Source organism: Leuresthes tenuis, unplaced genomic scaffold, assembly GCF_036924035.1.
Source record: "Leuresthes tenuis unplaced genomic scaffold, fLeuTen1.0.hap1 SCAF_5, whole genome shotgun sequence".
Lineage (NCBI taxonomy): Eukaryota > Metazoa > Chordata > Actinopteri > Atheriniformes > Atherinopsidae > Leuresthes > Leuresthes tenuis.
Window position 1 is genome coordinate 36,946,516 of NW_027325359.1, and position 16,408 is coordinate 36,962,923.

At 47.3% G+C, this 16,408-nt stretch overlaps 1 protein-coding gene across 4 annotated transcripts; it reads left to right on the forward strand.

Moving 5' to 3' along the window:
• Window positions 1-577: 577 nt before the first annotated feature.
• On the forward strand, window positions 578-15,698 carry lsm14aa (LSM14A mRNA processing body assembly factor a). Of its 4 annotated transcripts, none has more exons than XM_072386784.1 (10): window positions 578-890; window positions 2,558-2,721; window positions 2,963-3,122; window positions 5,611-5,820; window positions 6,235-6,306; window positions 6,571-6,753; window positions 6,831-6,996; window positions 8,721-8,759; window positions 8,896-9,133; window positions 14,248-15,698. In XM_072386784.1, the coding sequence occupies exons 1-10, from the start codon at window positions 770-772 to the stop codon at window positions 14,269-14,271; spliced, it is 1,377 nt and encodes a 458-aa protein (XP_072242885.1). In that variant the 5' UTR covers window positions 578-769; the 3' UTR covers window positions 14,272-15,698. The 4 variants fall into 4 exon arrangements, with proteins under 4 accessions (XP_072242885.1, XP_072242886.1, XP_072242887.1 ...); XM_072386785.1 differs by having other exon boundaries at window positions 6,574-6,753; XM_072386786.1 differs by lacking the exon at window positions 6,235-6,306 and having other exon boundaries at window positions 579-890.
• The last annotated feature ends 710 nt before the right edge of the window (window positions 15,699-16,408 follow it).

Genomic DNA, 16,408 nt, shown 5'->3' on the forward strand with positions numbered 1-16,408 from the left:
AGCCAGGTTAGATCTTTGCAGGGAGCAGCTTTCTGATGCTGTGTGACCAGTATCAGGCAGTAACACCGAGACAAACCTCCAAACTTCAGCCGTTTGTAATGAAACTTTATTAATGTGACGTCACAACGTGCTTCACAATACAATAAAAACGGTGTCTCATAGAAGCCTTAAAACCAAAAGCCAAAAACATTAAATGACAAAAACAAAGAAACAAAATGTTGGACTCAATAAGTCACTGATCACCAGAAACTGACGGAGAACAGATTAATGTGTCACTCATGATAATAAGGCTGTAATTAACTGATCCACACAGCTGAACATCACACCTGTTTGGATAAAAACAACAAATAAAAAACAATGATAACCTCATTTATATCAATTCTGATCGTCAATATCTTCGCTTTCAATTCAATATTTCATCTCCATATATTCCACATTTTTTAAATGTATTTTTCCTCATCCTTTGCCAGTGTTTAATGCACTTCATCACGTTTCTTCTGTTGATCTGAGTCAAACACTTCCATTCTACTCGCTACAGATCTGGAGTTCACGGCGCAACAAAGTCGCGCGATATTACAAACTCTCGTTAGCCCCCGCGCGCAGAACATTTCGATGGTGGAGGTGGCGGCCATGTTGTAGCTGCGGAGATTTGCAGCGGTTGAGGGAAACGAATCGGAAGACTCGCTGAAGAATCGGTCCAGTTGACCACACGGTTCGGAAGAACCCGCCGTTCTGTTCTCTGCTCCAGCTGCCGAACCCCAGAGTCGCCATGAGCGGCGGGACGCCGTATCTGGGCAGTAAAATCAGCCTAATTTCCAAGGCCGAGATCCGCTATGAAGGAATCTTGTACACGATCGACACCGAGAACTCCACCGTGGCTCTGGCTAAAGGTGAGGCCGCGGGCCGGCTGCTGGGGGCGGGTAACGATGAAATGTGTTCACGGTTTATTAACGGTGATTATAGCGTGTCAGCGGCCCCCATACAAACTGACGGTGCTAGCCTGCTAGCTCCAGCTAACATCCACTGGGACAGCACCATCAGGCGGTTAGCTGCTGAGATAACAGCGGGGCCACTTCAGCCAGGGTTTTACTTCCAGAACAATTACAGTAGCTTAGTCAACCGGAGTGAAGTGGACCGGTGGTTCTGGAACATGAGTCAGCTAACGAGCTTTAGCAGGAAGTGTCGGTTCTGAGTGACAGCGAAGTTTCCCACCAAGCCGAGTGACGTCACTGCTCACCTGGCGCAGCAGCAGCAACAGGTTAAGGCTGTAAATGGATCCGTGATGTTGGACTCCGGGGTCCAACACAGCTGAACACTTTCAGGCTGTAAAAACTGACTTTTTTTTACTGGAACAGCAGAGAAAACGCTGCTGTCCCTCCTGTATTGATCGAACCGGTATTGATTAAATGAGTCGTGCGTTAGAAGATGAGCTTGATGGCGACGTGTTGCAGCTGCGGGTTTCTGGTGTTTCTGTGGAATATAAACACATTTTATATAGTGAAGCAGCAGACTGAGACATCACAGTAAAGTGGAGCTTCAGACCTCACTAACTATGCTGCCAGTTTGACCAGAACCGGGCCTTTAAATTACACGTAAACACCTCAGTCAGACTGAAACCGGACCAGAACTGAACTCTGTTCAGGCTCCAAACTTCCATCTAAATGCATCTTTTAGTAAAAGCAGTAAAGTGTTTATTAATCCAGCTGAATTTCACATATTTTCCTGTTTCTTTTGTCATCAGCCCATTTGGACTGAGTGCTGCTCAGTTTGTTTCGTCAGTGGAAGCAGCAGAACTCGGGCTGCCAACAGTTTAATTCAGATTAAATTCAGTGAGGGATGTAAACACAGTTCACCACATCTGTTTACTAACACAACAGAGAGATTTAAATCACAGTGAAGCAGCATCATCCCGTGGAAACGTGGCTAATCTAGTTAAAGATTAAACTGATCAGATCACTTGGATGTGGTTTAGGTGTCGACATGAAGAACTTTTAGTCTGATTAGGCCTGGGTCATGTGACCCAGCTGAAGCAGGAAAGATGGACTGGGTGGTGGGTTCCTCCGGTTCCGAGCCTGGCTGCAGAGTCCAGGTGGGTTCCTCCGGTTCTGAGGCCTGGCTGTAGAGTCCAGGTGGGAACGGTGGGTTCCTCCGGTTCCGAGCCTGGCTGCAGAGTCCAGGTGGGAACGGTGGGTTCCTCTGGTTCTGAGCCTGGCTGCAGAGTCCAGGTGGGTTCCTCTGGTTCTGAGCCTGGCTGCAGAGTCCAGGTGGGTTCCTCTGGTTCTGAGCCTGGCTGCAGAGTCCAGGTGGGTTCCTCTGGTTCTGAGCCTGGCTGCAGAATCCAGGTGGGTTCCTCCGGTTCTGAGCCTGGCTGCAGAGTCCAGGTTGGTTCCTCTGGTTCTGAGCCTGGAGTGTTTAACTCGTTGAGGCATCTCCGATCTTCTTCTCTTTCTGGGATCACTCAGCAGAGCCCGGTTTGTTGCTCGGTTCTGGTTCTGTTTGCTTCATTTTTGGTCGACCTTTGACCTGTGATTCTAACCATGACCCGTTTCCTCCTCAGTTCGCTCCTTCGGGACGGAGGACCGACCCACGGACCGGCCCATTCCGCCCCGGGACGACACCTTTGAGTACATCATCTTCAGAGGCAGCGACATCAAGGACCTGACGGTGTGTGAGCCGCCCAAACCCACGTGCTCGCTGCCCCAGGACCCCGCCATCGTCCAGGTACGCCGCTGGTGATGTCATCTTTGGTTGACTCTGACCAATCAGAGTCCATATTCAGCTCTGGCAGCCATCTTTCAGGGCCCATCCTTTAGCTGCGAGAAACAAAGCTTTGATTCTCTCCTGTGGTTCAGGCTCCGCCTTCCTCCACACAGCCGACCAATCACAGAAGCAGCTGCCATCTGTTTATGGTTCTGTTCCAGTAGATCCACCCCTGACCTTCTGTCTTTCATCTACCTTTCAGTCGTCCATGAGCTCCAGCTCCTCGTCCACCTTGGGCTCGGCGCCGACTCCGTTTCAGTCCGCCGGCTCCTACGGCCTCTTCAACCGAGCTCCGGCTCCTGCCTACAACCAGTTCAACACCAGCCCGCTGGTGTCCCCCCAGTTTGGACCCGTTGGTGTCGGTAAGCTCAAACTGCAGAACACACTGCTCTGTTCTGGTGTTACTGAGCAGCTCAGCATGATATCCAAGGGTTCTCGGTCTGTCGGTGGCCCTGAACCACGAACACATGCCACAGGAAGCGAGGGGGGGGCGGTCCGTGGCGTGGCTGTGAGCCGTCGCAGCCGAGGCCTCCGAAAAACCCTCCACAGGACCTCTGGGCGGTCAGGCGCCGTGTTACCAAGGCGACGCTGAAGGCCCAGAAACACCGACACAAAAAAGTCAAGGAACCACACAAACCTCAGGGGTCAATGTCTGGAAAAATGTCTAAAGCTTGGGAGCATTTAAAGGAAAAGAGAAAATACTGAACTGTCCTTTATAAAAGCCAGTTAGCTTAGCACGATAGCACAACGTCAATGCTACAGAATCTGAGCAGAAAGCAGCCAGTTCACAAAAAGAGTCCACTGAGCGAAACAAACACAAGGGAACATTTAACGTTAGCATTTTAATGGTTAGCTAATGTTAGCTGAGAAGGAAGCTAGCGGAGAACAGAGGGAAGCTAGCGGAGAACAGAAGGAAGCTAGCGGAGAACAGAGGGAAGCTAGCGGAGAACAGACGGGAAGCTAGCGGAGAACAGACGGGAAGCTAGCGGAGAACAGACGGGAAGCTAGCGGAGAACAGACGGGAAGCTAGCGGAGAACAGACGGGAAGCTAGCGGAGAACAGACGGGAAGCTAGCGGAGAACAGAAGGAAGCTAGCGGAGAACAGAAGGAAGCTAGCGGAGAACAGAAGGAAGCTAGCGGAGAACAGAAGGAAGCTAGCAGAGAACAGAGGTAAGCTAGCAGAGAACAGAGGGAAGCTAGCAGAGAACAGAGGGAAGCTAGCAGAGAACAGAAGGATGCTAGCAGAGAACAGAAGGATGCTAGCAGAGAACAGAAGGATGCTAGCAGAGAACAGAGGGGAAGCTAGCAGAGAACAGAGGGATGCTAGCAGAGAACAGAAGGATGCTAGCAGAGAACAGAAGGATGCTAGCAGAGAACAGAGGGGAAGCTAGCAGAGAACAGAGGGGAAGCTAGCAGAGAACAGAGGGGAAGCTAGCAGAGAACAGACGGGAAGCTTAAGTTAAAACCAGCAGTGTTACAGGCTGTTCGGGGGGGAAAGCATTTACGCCGTATTTGTGTTACCCATGGCTATTTAAGTTAAAGACGTCTGGGTTTCTCTGTTAAAGCTGCTGCCCCCGGATAAGCGGCAGATGATGGATGGATGGAATTGCTAATATATCTGTAAACAGTTAATTAATACTTAATAATGTACTAATGTTAATTAAGGGACCCTGTAATTTTTTTATGAATTTTTAAAGAAAAAAAAAATTAATTAGCCTAAATGGCTACAGCTAGCTCGGTAGTTAGTAGATATGAGAAGGAATGCTGCTACAGTACAGTATAACCCCTAGATAACGAACCACACACTTTGTAGCCCTGATTATACATATATAATTCATTACCGTAACACTTCATTTCATTACTGTAACAGCCTTGCATATGTTACGGTAATGAATGCAGAGCGTTACGGTAACGAATGGCAGTTCCATGTTGCTAGCATTAATTAGCATAGCTAGCATGACTGGGCAGAAATATTTTCACGAACAGTTTGGCTCTATAAAAGTTACTTTTCCACAGAATATAAAATAATTATCTACAAAACTATTTTAAATATACCCCGTTACGGTAATGAACAGTAGTAGTGTGCCAAAGGGTGTGTATAATTACAATTTTTAACATATCTACTGGAAGAACTTGAAAGATGATCTTACCTGGTAGCCATTTTGAAACTTCTCTTCCACACAAGGCATCATGGGATAAAAAAAAAAACTATTTATTGGAACAAAAGGATTTTAATGGAGCCAAATATCAGTGTTACGGAAATGAATCGTTCATGCTCCGGACACAAATAGTTGGCCCAAAATGGTAACACTGCTAGTTAAAGGGTATAACCCCAACCATTTTTTCTATTTATATGTATATTAAATTATGTATTGTGATAATTTTGGGTTTAAGATTAAAAAATAAAAGCCTGGATACGTTACGGTAATGAACTTTAAGGTTGAAATCCATCAAATGCAATGACAACAGTTGTCCTACACTTAGTACATACCATATTTCTATATATAATACAAAAGTTTGATTGTTTTAGTAGTTTATCAAGTCCTTAGAGACACGTCAAAATGCAATTTCGTGCGTTAGATGCCTCTGGTGTTTAAGTTAAAACCATCGGTGTTACAGGCACCGTTCAAATCTGCAGCATGTATTTGTTTATCTTCCCTTAAGCGTTTAATTTAAAGTTTAAATATGTGTAAATATCTCATGTTAAAATGCAGCCGATAAAGAACAGAGTGGATTTTCCCTTTAAATCAGAGGGTGTGGCTTATATTCAGGTGGACTTTACGGTAATCTGATCGTATTGATTTGGTTCAGTCTGGTTTTGGACCCTGTTCTCTGTGGCTTTCCCCCCAGGCCGGAGCAGCCCCAGCTTGGACCCCCTGAGGAAGAGTCCCGCGCTGGACCAGGCGGTCCAAAGCGGCCCGTCAGCCCCGGCGGCCTCCACCACGGCCACGGCGCCTGGACTGGGCCACAGGAGCCCCGCTCACGGCCGCACGGCCCCCGCCGCCCCGAGTCAGAGCGCCCTGAGGGTGCAGCACCAGGACGGCGTGGACCCGAGGAGAGGTGAGCCTGTGGGGGGGGGCATCTGTCCTGCTGGGCCAATCAGGTGAGGTGTTGAGGCGCCTCGTTCTGACTGTGGAGGGCGGCGTCTGAAGCACAGGAAACAGCAGGGCGCTGACATCACCGGGTCCAGAACCGGCCAGCTGTGGGAGGCGGAGCTCAGATAGAATCTGGTTCAGTGACCCGGTAACCAGGTTCTGTTCTGTGGTTCTGTTCTGTTGGTCCGATATCTCACCTTCACCTGAACAACAGAAAGATTTCCTGGACATGAGAATCTGTTTCCCGTGCTTCAAACGTCCCGCTCCGACTCGTGCTCCTGAAGAATCTCTGTTCATGTGGCGTTCAGGTGTTGAGTCTGAGGGTCGGACGCGGCGCCGCTCTGCTTGTTGTGGACACTAAAACACTCTGCTGTTCCAGGGACAGACCTGCAGAAACCCGAGTGCGAGCAGGCGGGAGGCGAAGGCGGGGAGCCGGGTAAACGCCCCTCAGGTTAAAGCCCCGCCCTCTCCGAACCCATCCTGCATGCTTCCCATCCTCCAGAGGCGCCGCATCCCTCTGACGTGCTGCCAGTTTCTGACTGACATGCCGCTCATGTCATCGGGCTGGCGGCGTTCTCACGCAGTTGACCTGAGAACGCCACGGTTGCCGCTCCGCCGCTGTGTTTCTCCTCCATGGTCGATGTGACTCACTCCATCTCGCTGTGACGTGTGGCGTCTGCTTTTCTTCTTCTGATGACTTTATTCTGTCTGCCAGCAGCTGCCGGCGCTCCGGCCAACCGGCGCGGCCGGGGGGGCGGACACCGCGGCCGCGGGCGCTTCAACGTACGCCGAGACGGGCCCGTGAAGTTCGAGAAAGACTTCGACTTTGAGAGCGCCAACGCCCAGTTCAACAAGGAGGAGATCGACCGGGAGTTCCAGAGCAAGCTGAAGCTGAAAGGTTGGAAAAGCTCGGCCCGTCCTCCACAGAACCGCTGGTTCCGGCCAAACGTCTGAATGTGAGCGTTTGTCACGCAGATGAGAAGACGGAGAAGGCGCTGAACGGCGAGGACAAAGGAGACTCCGGCGTGGAGACCCAGAACAGCGAGGGCAACGCCGACGAGGAGTGCGACCCGCTCGGGCCCAACTGCTACTACGACAAGTCCAAGTCCTTCTTCGACAACATCTCCTGTGACGACACCAGGTAAGAGACTGGGTCAGAACCAGGATCTTTACTCTGGCACCAGGTAAGAGACTGGGTCAGAACCAGGATCTTTACTCTGGCAGAACCAGAAAGAAACCTCTGGCACCAGGTAAGAGACTGAGTCAGAACCAGGATCTTTACTCTGGCAGAACCAGAACCAGAAAGAAACCTCTGGCACCAGGTAAGAGACTGGGTCAGAACCAGGATCTTTACCCTTTAAAGGCCTCAGTCCAGAGGCTCCTGGTTCAGACCCACCGGGTCGGACGCGAGTTTCAATTCAGTTCAATTCAGTTCAATTCAATTCAGTTCAGTTCAATTCAATTCAGTTCAGTTCAGTTCAATTCAGTTCGGTTCAGTTCAGTTCAATTAAGTTCAGTTCAATTAAGTTCAATTCAGTTCGGTTCAGTTAAATTAAGTTCAGTTGAATTCAATTCAGTTCAATTCAGTTCAATTAAGTTCAGTTCGGTTCAGTTCAATTCAGTTCAATTAAGTTCAGTTGAATTCAATTAAGTTCAATTCAGTTCAATTCAGTTCGGTTCAGTTCAATTAAGTTCAGTTCAATTAAGTTCAATTCAGTTCGGTTCAGTTCAATTAAGTTCAGTTGAATTCAATTCAGTTCAATTCAGTTAAATTCAGTTCGGTTCAGTTCAGTTCAATTAAGTTCAGTTCAATTCAGTTAAATTCAGTTCAATTCAGTTCAGTTCGGTTCAGTTCGGTTCAGTTCAATTCAGTTCAATTAAGTTCAGTTCAATTCAGTTCAATTCTGTTCAGTTCAACAACAATTGTCATCTCAAGGCACTTAAGTAATAAAGTCCAATTCAAGCCAATTGGAATTCAATTCATTGTAATCATAATCCAATTAATTCATATGGAGCCAATTCAAAAATAATATCCGAGCTAAGGAAACCAACAGAACCAGAACCAGGAAGAAACCTCTGGCAGAACCAGGAAGAAACCTCTGGCAGAACCACAACCAGGAAGAAACCTCTGGCAGAACCAGAACCAGGAAGAAACCTCTGGCAGAACCAGGAAGAAACCTCTGGCAGAACCAGGAAGAAACCTCTGGCAGAACCAGAACCAGGAAGAAACCTCTGGCAGAACCAGAACCAGGAAGGGTCCATCCGCCTCGACCAGCTGGGGTTTGAGAAGACAGAAAAGAGGGGGGAAAACACCATTGGTTCTGGTCAAAGTATCGAACACAAATCTATCTGGAACATAAAGATCTGATTTTAAACCTGATAAATGAAAGCAGATGTTTCTGATCCGAACTAAAGCCCGTGTTGACCCAAACAGACGAGTTCTGGTCGATCCGTTTTCCATCCACAGCAACGTTAAACCATGATTAAAGCATTGATCAATAATCTCATTGATAAAACCGATCGGCTGCAGCTGGTTCTGGTCATAATTCAGAACGCATTAATGTTAAGGCAACAGAATGAACAGAACCGGCCCGGTTCTCCTGCTGTCCGACCCACCCGAGCTGCTCCACCTGGGACTGAAAACAAGTGATGCGTTCAGGTACACCTCCAAGGCCTGGAAATCTGAAGACTGAACAGTTTCATTCAGTCGGTGAATAAAAACTAAAACAAAAATCAACCGAAATAAAGTGGAAATGATTCATTAGATCAGGAAAGTTTAAAGTTGATCTCACAGCAGACTAAATAAGATGAAACGCTTCACTTTCAGGATGTTGATGAACCCGCTTTCTGTTTTCTGTCTTCCAGGAAAGCCAATGAGAAGTCTGGAGGCTCCGTTTTCCCACGGTGAGTCACAGAATCCCAATGATCCTCCGAGTCCAGCAACAGATTAACTGCTGGGCTTTACCCAGAGCAGGTGGTGACATCATCTCTGATGTCACAGTGATGTCACAGGTTCCTTCTCCTCTCTTCCTCCCCTCAGGGAGCGGAGGCAGACCTGGGCAGAGGAGAGGAGGATGAACGCCGAGACCTTCGGCATCCCCCTGCGTCAGAGCCGAGGCCGTGGCGGTTACCGCGGCCGCGGCGGTATGGGCTTCCGTGGCGGCCGCGGCCGTCCGACCAGCCGAGGGTCTTTCGGGCCGCCGCAGGGGGGCGGCGGCTTCAGGGGAGGATACAGAGGAAACCAGGCTGGACGGGAGTTTGCTGACCTATCGTACAGGGTAAGGTTCATCCTTTAACCTGTCAGAACCAGAACCTTAACCTGTCAGAACCAGAACCTTAACCTGTCAGAACCAGAACCTTAACCTGTCAGAACCAGAACCTTAACCTGTCAGAACCTGAACCTTAACCTGTCAGAACCAGAACCTTAACCTGTCAGAACCAGAACCTTCTGCTGCAGGGCTTTAATCTGTCAGAACCAGAACCTTAATCTGTCAGAACCAGAACCTTAACCTGTCAGAACCTGAACCTTAACCTGTCAGAACCAGAACCTTCTGCTGCAGGGCTTTAATCTGTCAGAACCAGAACCTTAACCTGTCAGAACCAGAACCTTAACCTGTCAGAACCAGAACCTTAATCTGTCAGAACCAGAACCTTAATCTGTCAGAACCAGAACCTTCTGCTGCAGGGCTTTAATCTGTCAGAACCAGAACCTTAATCTGTCAGAACCAGAACCTTAACCTGTCAGAACCAGAACCTTAATCTGTCAGAACCAGAACCTTAATCTGTCAGAACCAGAACCTTAACCTGTCAGAACCTGAACCTTAACCTGTCAGAACCAGAACCTTAACCTGTCAGAACCAGAACCTTAATCTGTCAGAACCAGAACCTTCTGCTGCAGGGCTTTAATCTGTCAGAACCAGAACCTTAATCTGTCAGAACCAGAACCTTAACCTGTCAGAACCAGAACCTTAATCTGTCAGAACCAGAACCTTAATCTGTCAGAACCAGAACCTTAACCTGTCAGAACCAGAACCTTAACCTGTCAGAACCAGAACCTTCTGCTGCAGGGCTTTAATCTGTCAGAACCAGAACCTTAACCTGTCAGAACCAGAACCTTAACCTGTCAGAACCAGAACCTTAATCTGTCAGAACCAGAACCTTAACCTGTCAGAACCAGAACCTTAACCTGTCAGAACCAGAACCTTCTGCTGCAGGGCTTTAATCTGTCAGAACCAGAACCTTAACCTGTCAGAACCAGAACCTTAACCTGTCAGAACCTGAACCTTAACCTGTCAGAACCTGAACCTTAACCTGTCAGAACCAGAACCTTAACCTGTCAGAACCAGAACCTTAATCTGTCAGAACCAGAACCTTAATCTGTCAGAACCAGAACCTTCTGCTGCAGGGCTTTAATCTGTCAGAACCAGAACCTTAATCTGTCAGAACCAGAACCTTAACCTGTCAGAACCTGAACCTTAACCTGTCAGAACCAGAACCTTCTGCTGCAGGGCTTTAATCTGTCAGAACCAGAACCTTAACCTGTCAGAACCAGAACCTTAACCTGTCAGAACCAGAACCTTAATCTGTCAGAACCAGAACCTTAATCTGTCAGAACCAGAACCTTCTGCTGCAGGGCTTTAATCTGTCAGAACCAGAACCTTCAGCCCTGCCTTTAATCTGTCAGAACCAGAACCTTCTGCTGCAGGGCTTTAATCTGTCAGAACCAGAACCTTAATCTGTCAGAACCAGAACCTTAACCTGTCAGAACCAGAACCTTAATCTGTCAGAACCAGAACCTTAATCTGTCAGAACCAGAACCTTAACCTGTCAGAACCAGAACCTTAATCTGTCAGAACCAGAACCTTAACCTGTCAGAACCAGAACCTTAATCTGTCAGAACCAGAACCTTAACCTGTCAGAACCAGAACCTTCTGCTGCAGGGCTTTAATCTGTCAGAACCAGAACCTTAACCTGTCAGAACCAGAACCTTAATCTGTCAGAACCAGAACCTTAATCTGTCAGAACCAGAACCTTAACCTGTCAGAACCAGAACCTTAACCTGTCAGAACCAGAACCTTAACCTGTCAGAACCTGAACCTTAACCTGTCAGAACCAGAACCTTCTGCTGCAGGGCTTTAATCTGTCAGAACCAGAACCTTAACCTGTCAGAACCAGAACCTTAACCTGTCAGAACCAGAACCTTAATCTGTCAGAACCAGAACCTTAACCTGTCAGAACCAGAACCTTAATCTGTCAGAACCAGAACATTCAGCCCTGCCTGAAGGGCTTTAATCTGTCAGAACCAGAACCTTAACCTGTCAGAACCAGAACCTTAACCTGTCAGAACCAGAACCTTAACCTGTCAGAACCTGAACCTTAACCTGTCAGAACCAGAACCTTAATCTGTCAGAACCAGAACCTTAACCTGTCAGAACCAGAACCTTAACCTGTCAGAACCAGAACCTTAATCTGTCAGAACCAGAACATTCAGCCCTGCCTGAAGGGCTTTAATCTGTCAGAACCAGAACCTTAACCTGTCAGAACCAGAACCTTAACCTGTCAGAACCTGAACCTTAATCTGTCAGAACCAGAACCTTCAGCCCTGCCTTTAATCTGTCAGAACCAGAACCTTAACCTGTCAGAACCAGAACCTTAACCTGTCAGAACCAGAACCTTAATCTGTCAGAACCAGAACCTTCAGCCCTGCCTTTAATCTGTCAGAACCAGAACCTTAACCTGTCAGAACCAGAACCTTAACCTGTCAGAACCAGAACCTTAACCTGTCAGAACCAGAACCTTCAGCCCTGCCTGAAGGGCTTTAATCTGTCAGAACCAGAACCTTCAGCCCTGCCTTTAATCTGTCAGAACCAGAACCTTCAGCCCTGCCTGAAGGGCTTTAATCTGTCAGAACCAGAACCTTCAGCCCTGCCTTTAATCTGTCAGAACCAGAACCTTAACCTGTCAGAACCAGAACCTTCAGCCCTGCCTTTAATCTGTCAGAACCAGAACCTTAACCTGTCAGAACCAGAACCTTAATCTGTCAGAACCAGAACCTTAATCTGTCAGAACCAGAACCGTAACCTGTCAGAACCAGAACCTTAATCTGTCAGAACCAGAACCTTAACCTGTCAGAACCAGAACCTTAATCTGTCAGAACCAGAACCTTAACCTGTCAGAACCAGAACCTTAATCTGTCAGAACCAGAACCTTCAGCCCTGCCTTTAATCTGTCAGAACCAGAACCTTAACCTGTCAGAACCAGAACCTTAACCTGTCAGAACCAGAACCTTAACCTGTCAGAACCAGAACCTTCAGCCCTGCCTGAAGGGCTTTAATCTGTCAGAACCAGAACCTTCAGCCCTGCCTGAAGGGCTTTAATCTGTCAGAACCAGAACCTTCAGCCCTGCCTTTAATCTGTCAGAACCAGAACCTTCAGCCCTGCCTGAAGGGCTTTAATCTGTCAGAACCAGAACCTTCAGCCCTGCCTTTAATCTGTCAGAACCAGAACCTTAACCTGTCAGAACCAGAACCTTAACCTGTCAGAACCAGAACCTTCAGCCCTGCCTTTAATCTGTCAGAACCAGAACCTTAACCTGTCAGAACCAGAACCTTAACCTGTCAGAACCAGAACCTTCAGCCCTGCCTTTAATCTGTCAGAACCAGAACCTTAACCTGTCAGAACCAGAACCTTAATCTGTCAGAACCAGAACCTTAACCTGTCAGAACCAGAACCTTCAGCCCTGCCTGAAGGGCTTTAATCTGTCAGAACCAGAACCTTCAGCCCTGCCTTTAATCTGTCAGAACCAGAACCTTAATCTGTCAGAACCAGAACCTTAACCTGTCAGAACCAGAACCTTAACCTGTCAGAACCAGAACCTTAACCTGTCAGAACCAGAACATTCAGCCCTGCCTGAAGGGCTTTAATCTGTCAGAACCAGAACCTTCTGCTGCAGGGCTTTAATCTGTCAGAACCAGAACCTTAATCTGTCAGAACCAGAACCTTCAGCCCTGCTTGAAGGGCTTTAATCTGTCAGAACCAGAACCTTTAGTCCTGCCTGAAGGTTCAGATCAGAGGGGAAACCGTTCCTCCAACATAACGTAATGTAAAGATCGTTCATTCTGTTAGCTTGATGCTAGCATCATTTGAAACCTCCAAAGACACGCTAACAGAACGTTAGCTAGGGATGGGAATCGAGAACCGGTTCTCGAGAAGAACCGTCTCCCAGTAGTTTGATTCCGTGGAATCGTTAATCCGTCCTCCTAACGGTCCCGTTTATAGGTTCTGGTTAACGCAGTGTTTCTCAGTTCCGGTCCTAAGGACCCACTGCCCTGCATGTTTTAGATGTGTCCCTCCAGCACCTGATCCAAATGATCCGCTCGTCATCAGGCTCTGCAGCGGCCATTTGGGTCAGACCCACATTCCTGCGACCCGAGAATCGATAAGGAACCGAATCGATAATCGATATCGGATATCAGGAATCGCTAAATTCTTAACAATTCCCATCCGTAACGTACTTACTCAGCATAAACTGTGTGACTTCTGTTCTGAAGAGGGCCCGTTAACCACTTCACAACAGAATTCATCTCAGAACTTCTCAAAGTTTGGGTCCAGTTTAGTCTGAGAGCAGCCGGTTCTGCTGGAACCGGGCCTGATCGGCTCCCTCCCTCTCTGTGAAACTTCACTCCATGAATCGAGCGTAAACTTTGTGTTTTAACCCGTGTAAACGTGTGTTTTTATGATCACACCAAAGGGGGAAATACCTCCAACACGCCGAAACATTGGACCGGACCGCATGCAGTTACTTTGGCCCGCCCAGCGAGGGGGAGAATCGATAAGGAACCGAATCGATAATCGATATCGGAATCGCTAAATTCTTAACAATTCCCATCCCTAACGTACTTACTCAGCATAAACTGTGTGACTTCTGTTCTGAAAAGTTAGAGCCTGTTAACCACTTCACAACAGAATAAGAATTCATCTTCCCTCCAGCACACCTGATCCAAATGATCCGCTCGTCATCAAGCTCTGCAGCGGCCATTTGGGTCAGACCCACATTCCTGCGACCCGAGAATCGATAAGGAACCGAATCGATAATCGATATCGGATATCAGGAATCGCTAAATTCTTAACAATTCCCATCCGTAACGTACTTACTCAGCATAAACTGTGTGACTACACACTTCTGTTCTGAAGAGGGCCCATTAACCACTTCACAACAGAATTCATCTCAGAACTTCTCAAAGATTCGGTCCAGTTTAGTCTGAGAGCAGCCGGTTCTGCTGGTACCGGGCCTGATCGGCTCCCTCCCTCACTGTGAAACTTCACTCCATGAATCGAGCGTAAACTTTGTGTTTTAACCCGTGTAAACGTGTGTTTCTGTGTTTTCCTGCAGAAGGACAACAAAGTGGCGGCGTAGTCCCAGCTGGAGCCGCAGGAGGCGGAGCTTCTTCAGCCTCCGGGGGAAACAAATAGTTTTGGTTTCTATTTTGTTGACTAAAATAATGAAGATTGTCTACTAGTTGTATATTTGTCACCAGCACTGGGGCAGACCGCCTGAACGCAGCTTCCACATCTGTCGGAGCAGGTTGTGTGTAAATGTTTCCGAGGGTCGTTGTTGTTTTCCTGCTGAGCGTCTGATTGGTTGGTTAGCTTTACCTGGGAGGCGGCGCACCTTTCTAACCTGTATTTTTCTACTGTTGCACAGACTCTGCATCTCGCCATCCTCACCGCCACCTTCCTCGTGTCTGGCGTTCTGTGGTAGTTTCTGACTCACGCTTTCTGCATCGACCGGGTCGACCCAGCAGCTTTTATCTCCCTGGCGCCTAAATTAGAGCGAGCGAAACCGAAATAAACAGTTTAATTTAATTTAAATCCTTGAAAATTGTTTATTTAACCAAAGCAGAACATTTGATATAAATACAAAAGCTTGTTTTCATCAGGAACTGAACTGAGATCCAACAGAATCAAACCCGTTGGAGTAAGTTCTGATCAGTTTAAAACGTGGTGCATTCAATGACCTCTGCTTGTTGTAATTTGGGCGCTTTGGGGGCTCCGTACCGGAGCCGTCTCCAGAAACATTCTGCGTCCTTTTCGGTCCGAAGGACGCAGGAAGTGATGTCATAACTGTACGTAAACTCAGATCCGAGAAAAAACTGTCGGCTGAGCGGTTCCGATCAGAAGTATTGATCAGGTTGTTTGTAAAGGATGAGTTCTGACTCACCCCAACCTGACGCATCTCTTTGGTTCTGATCCGACTGCATTTTTCTCTTGATCTGTGCCGAGGTTGAGTTCAGCTAACGGACTGAACCGGTCCTGATACCAGGCTCCCCTCAGAGCTGCGTTCAGGAACCTCATTCCTCACAGAACTGGGTCAAACCGACCTGGTCCAAGTTCATTTACCATCGAAAAGTGAGCAAATTGGACTTTTGGAACTCGATGTTCAGCAGAATAAGAACCTGGTACTGGTCCGAACTGCTGATTCATTCAGAAAATTCTTAGAACTGGTTTCAGCTGGTTCTTGTCTGGCAGTTTGACCCAGGTCTGGTTCTGTTTTTGTTGTCTCAAACCTCTCGACCCGATGAGCGGACCGACCTTTAAACGCGCCCCGCTGGCAGCTGGGGTCCGATCCCAGAACCAGCCGCACTTTTAAGGTCCAATGTTGCACGCCACGGTCCAACAGAACCGGACCACGCTTCCGGTCTGTTCCTCTTCACATGAACACACCGAAACGATTCAACTATGGGAGAGAAAAGCGACCTCGTGTGGCGTTCAGGACACGTCTGAGAAACTAAGCGAGCTTTTAAACGATGCATTGTAAAAACTTCAATAAAAACACTAAACTCATTTTGGACAAACGTCTTTTTTTCCTGCTCCGGATCATTCTGCCTCAGATGTTCTGAACAGTCTTTATGTTTTCCTTTAGCAGCAGCTAACGCTAACAGCTTAGCTAATGGAGATTTATTTCTTCCTTTAGCAGCAGCTAATGCTAATAGCTTAGCTAATGAAATAACTCCTCATGGTTTATTTACTGACTTATTTCTTCCTTTAGCAGCAGCTAACGCTAACAGCTTAGCTAATGAAATAACTCCTCATGGTTTATTTACTGACTTATTTCTTCCTTTAGCAGCAGCTAACGCTAACAGCTTAGCTAATGAAATAACTCCTCATGGTTTATTTACTGATTTATTTCTTCCTTTAGCAGCAGCTAACGCTAACAGCTTAGCTAATGAAATAACTCCTCATGGTTTATTTACTGACTTATTCCTTCCTTTAGCAGCAGCTAACGCTAACAGCTTAGCTAATGAAATAACTCCTCATGGTTTATTTACTGACTTATTTCTTCCTTTAGCAGCAGCTAACGCTAACAGCTTAGCTAATGAAATAACTCCTCATGGTTTATTTATTGATTTATTTCTTCCTTTAGCAGCAGCTAACGCTAACAGCTTAGCTCATGAAATAACTCCTCATGGTTTATTTATTGATTTATTTCTTCCTTTAGCAGCAGCTAACGCTAACAGCTTAGCTAATGAAATAACTCCTCATGGTTTATTTAC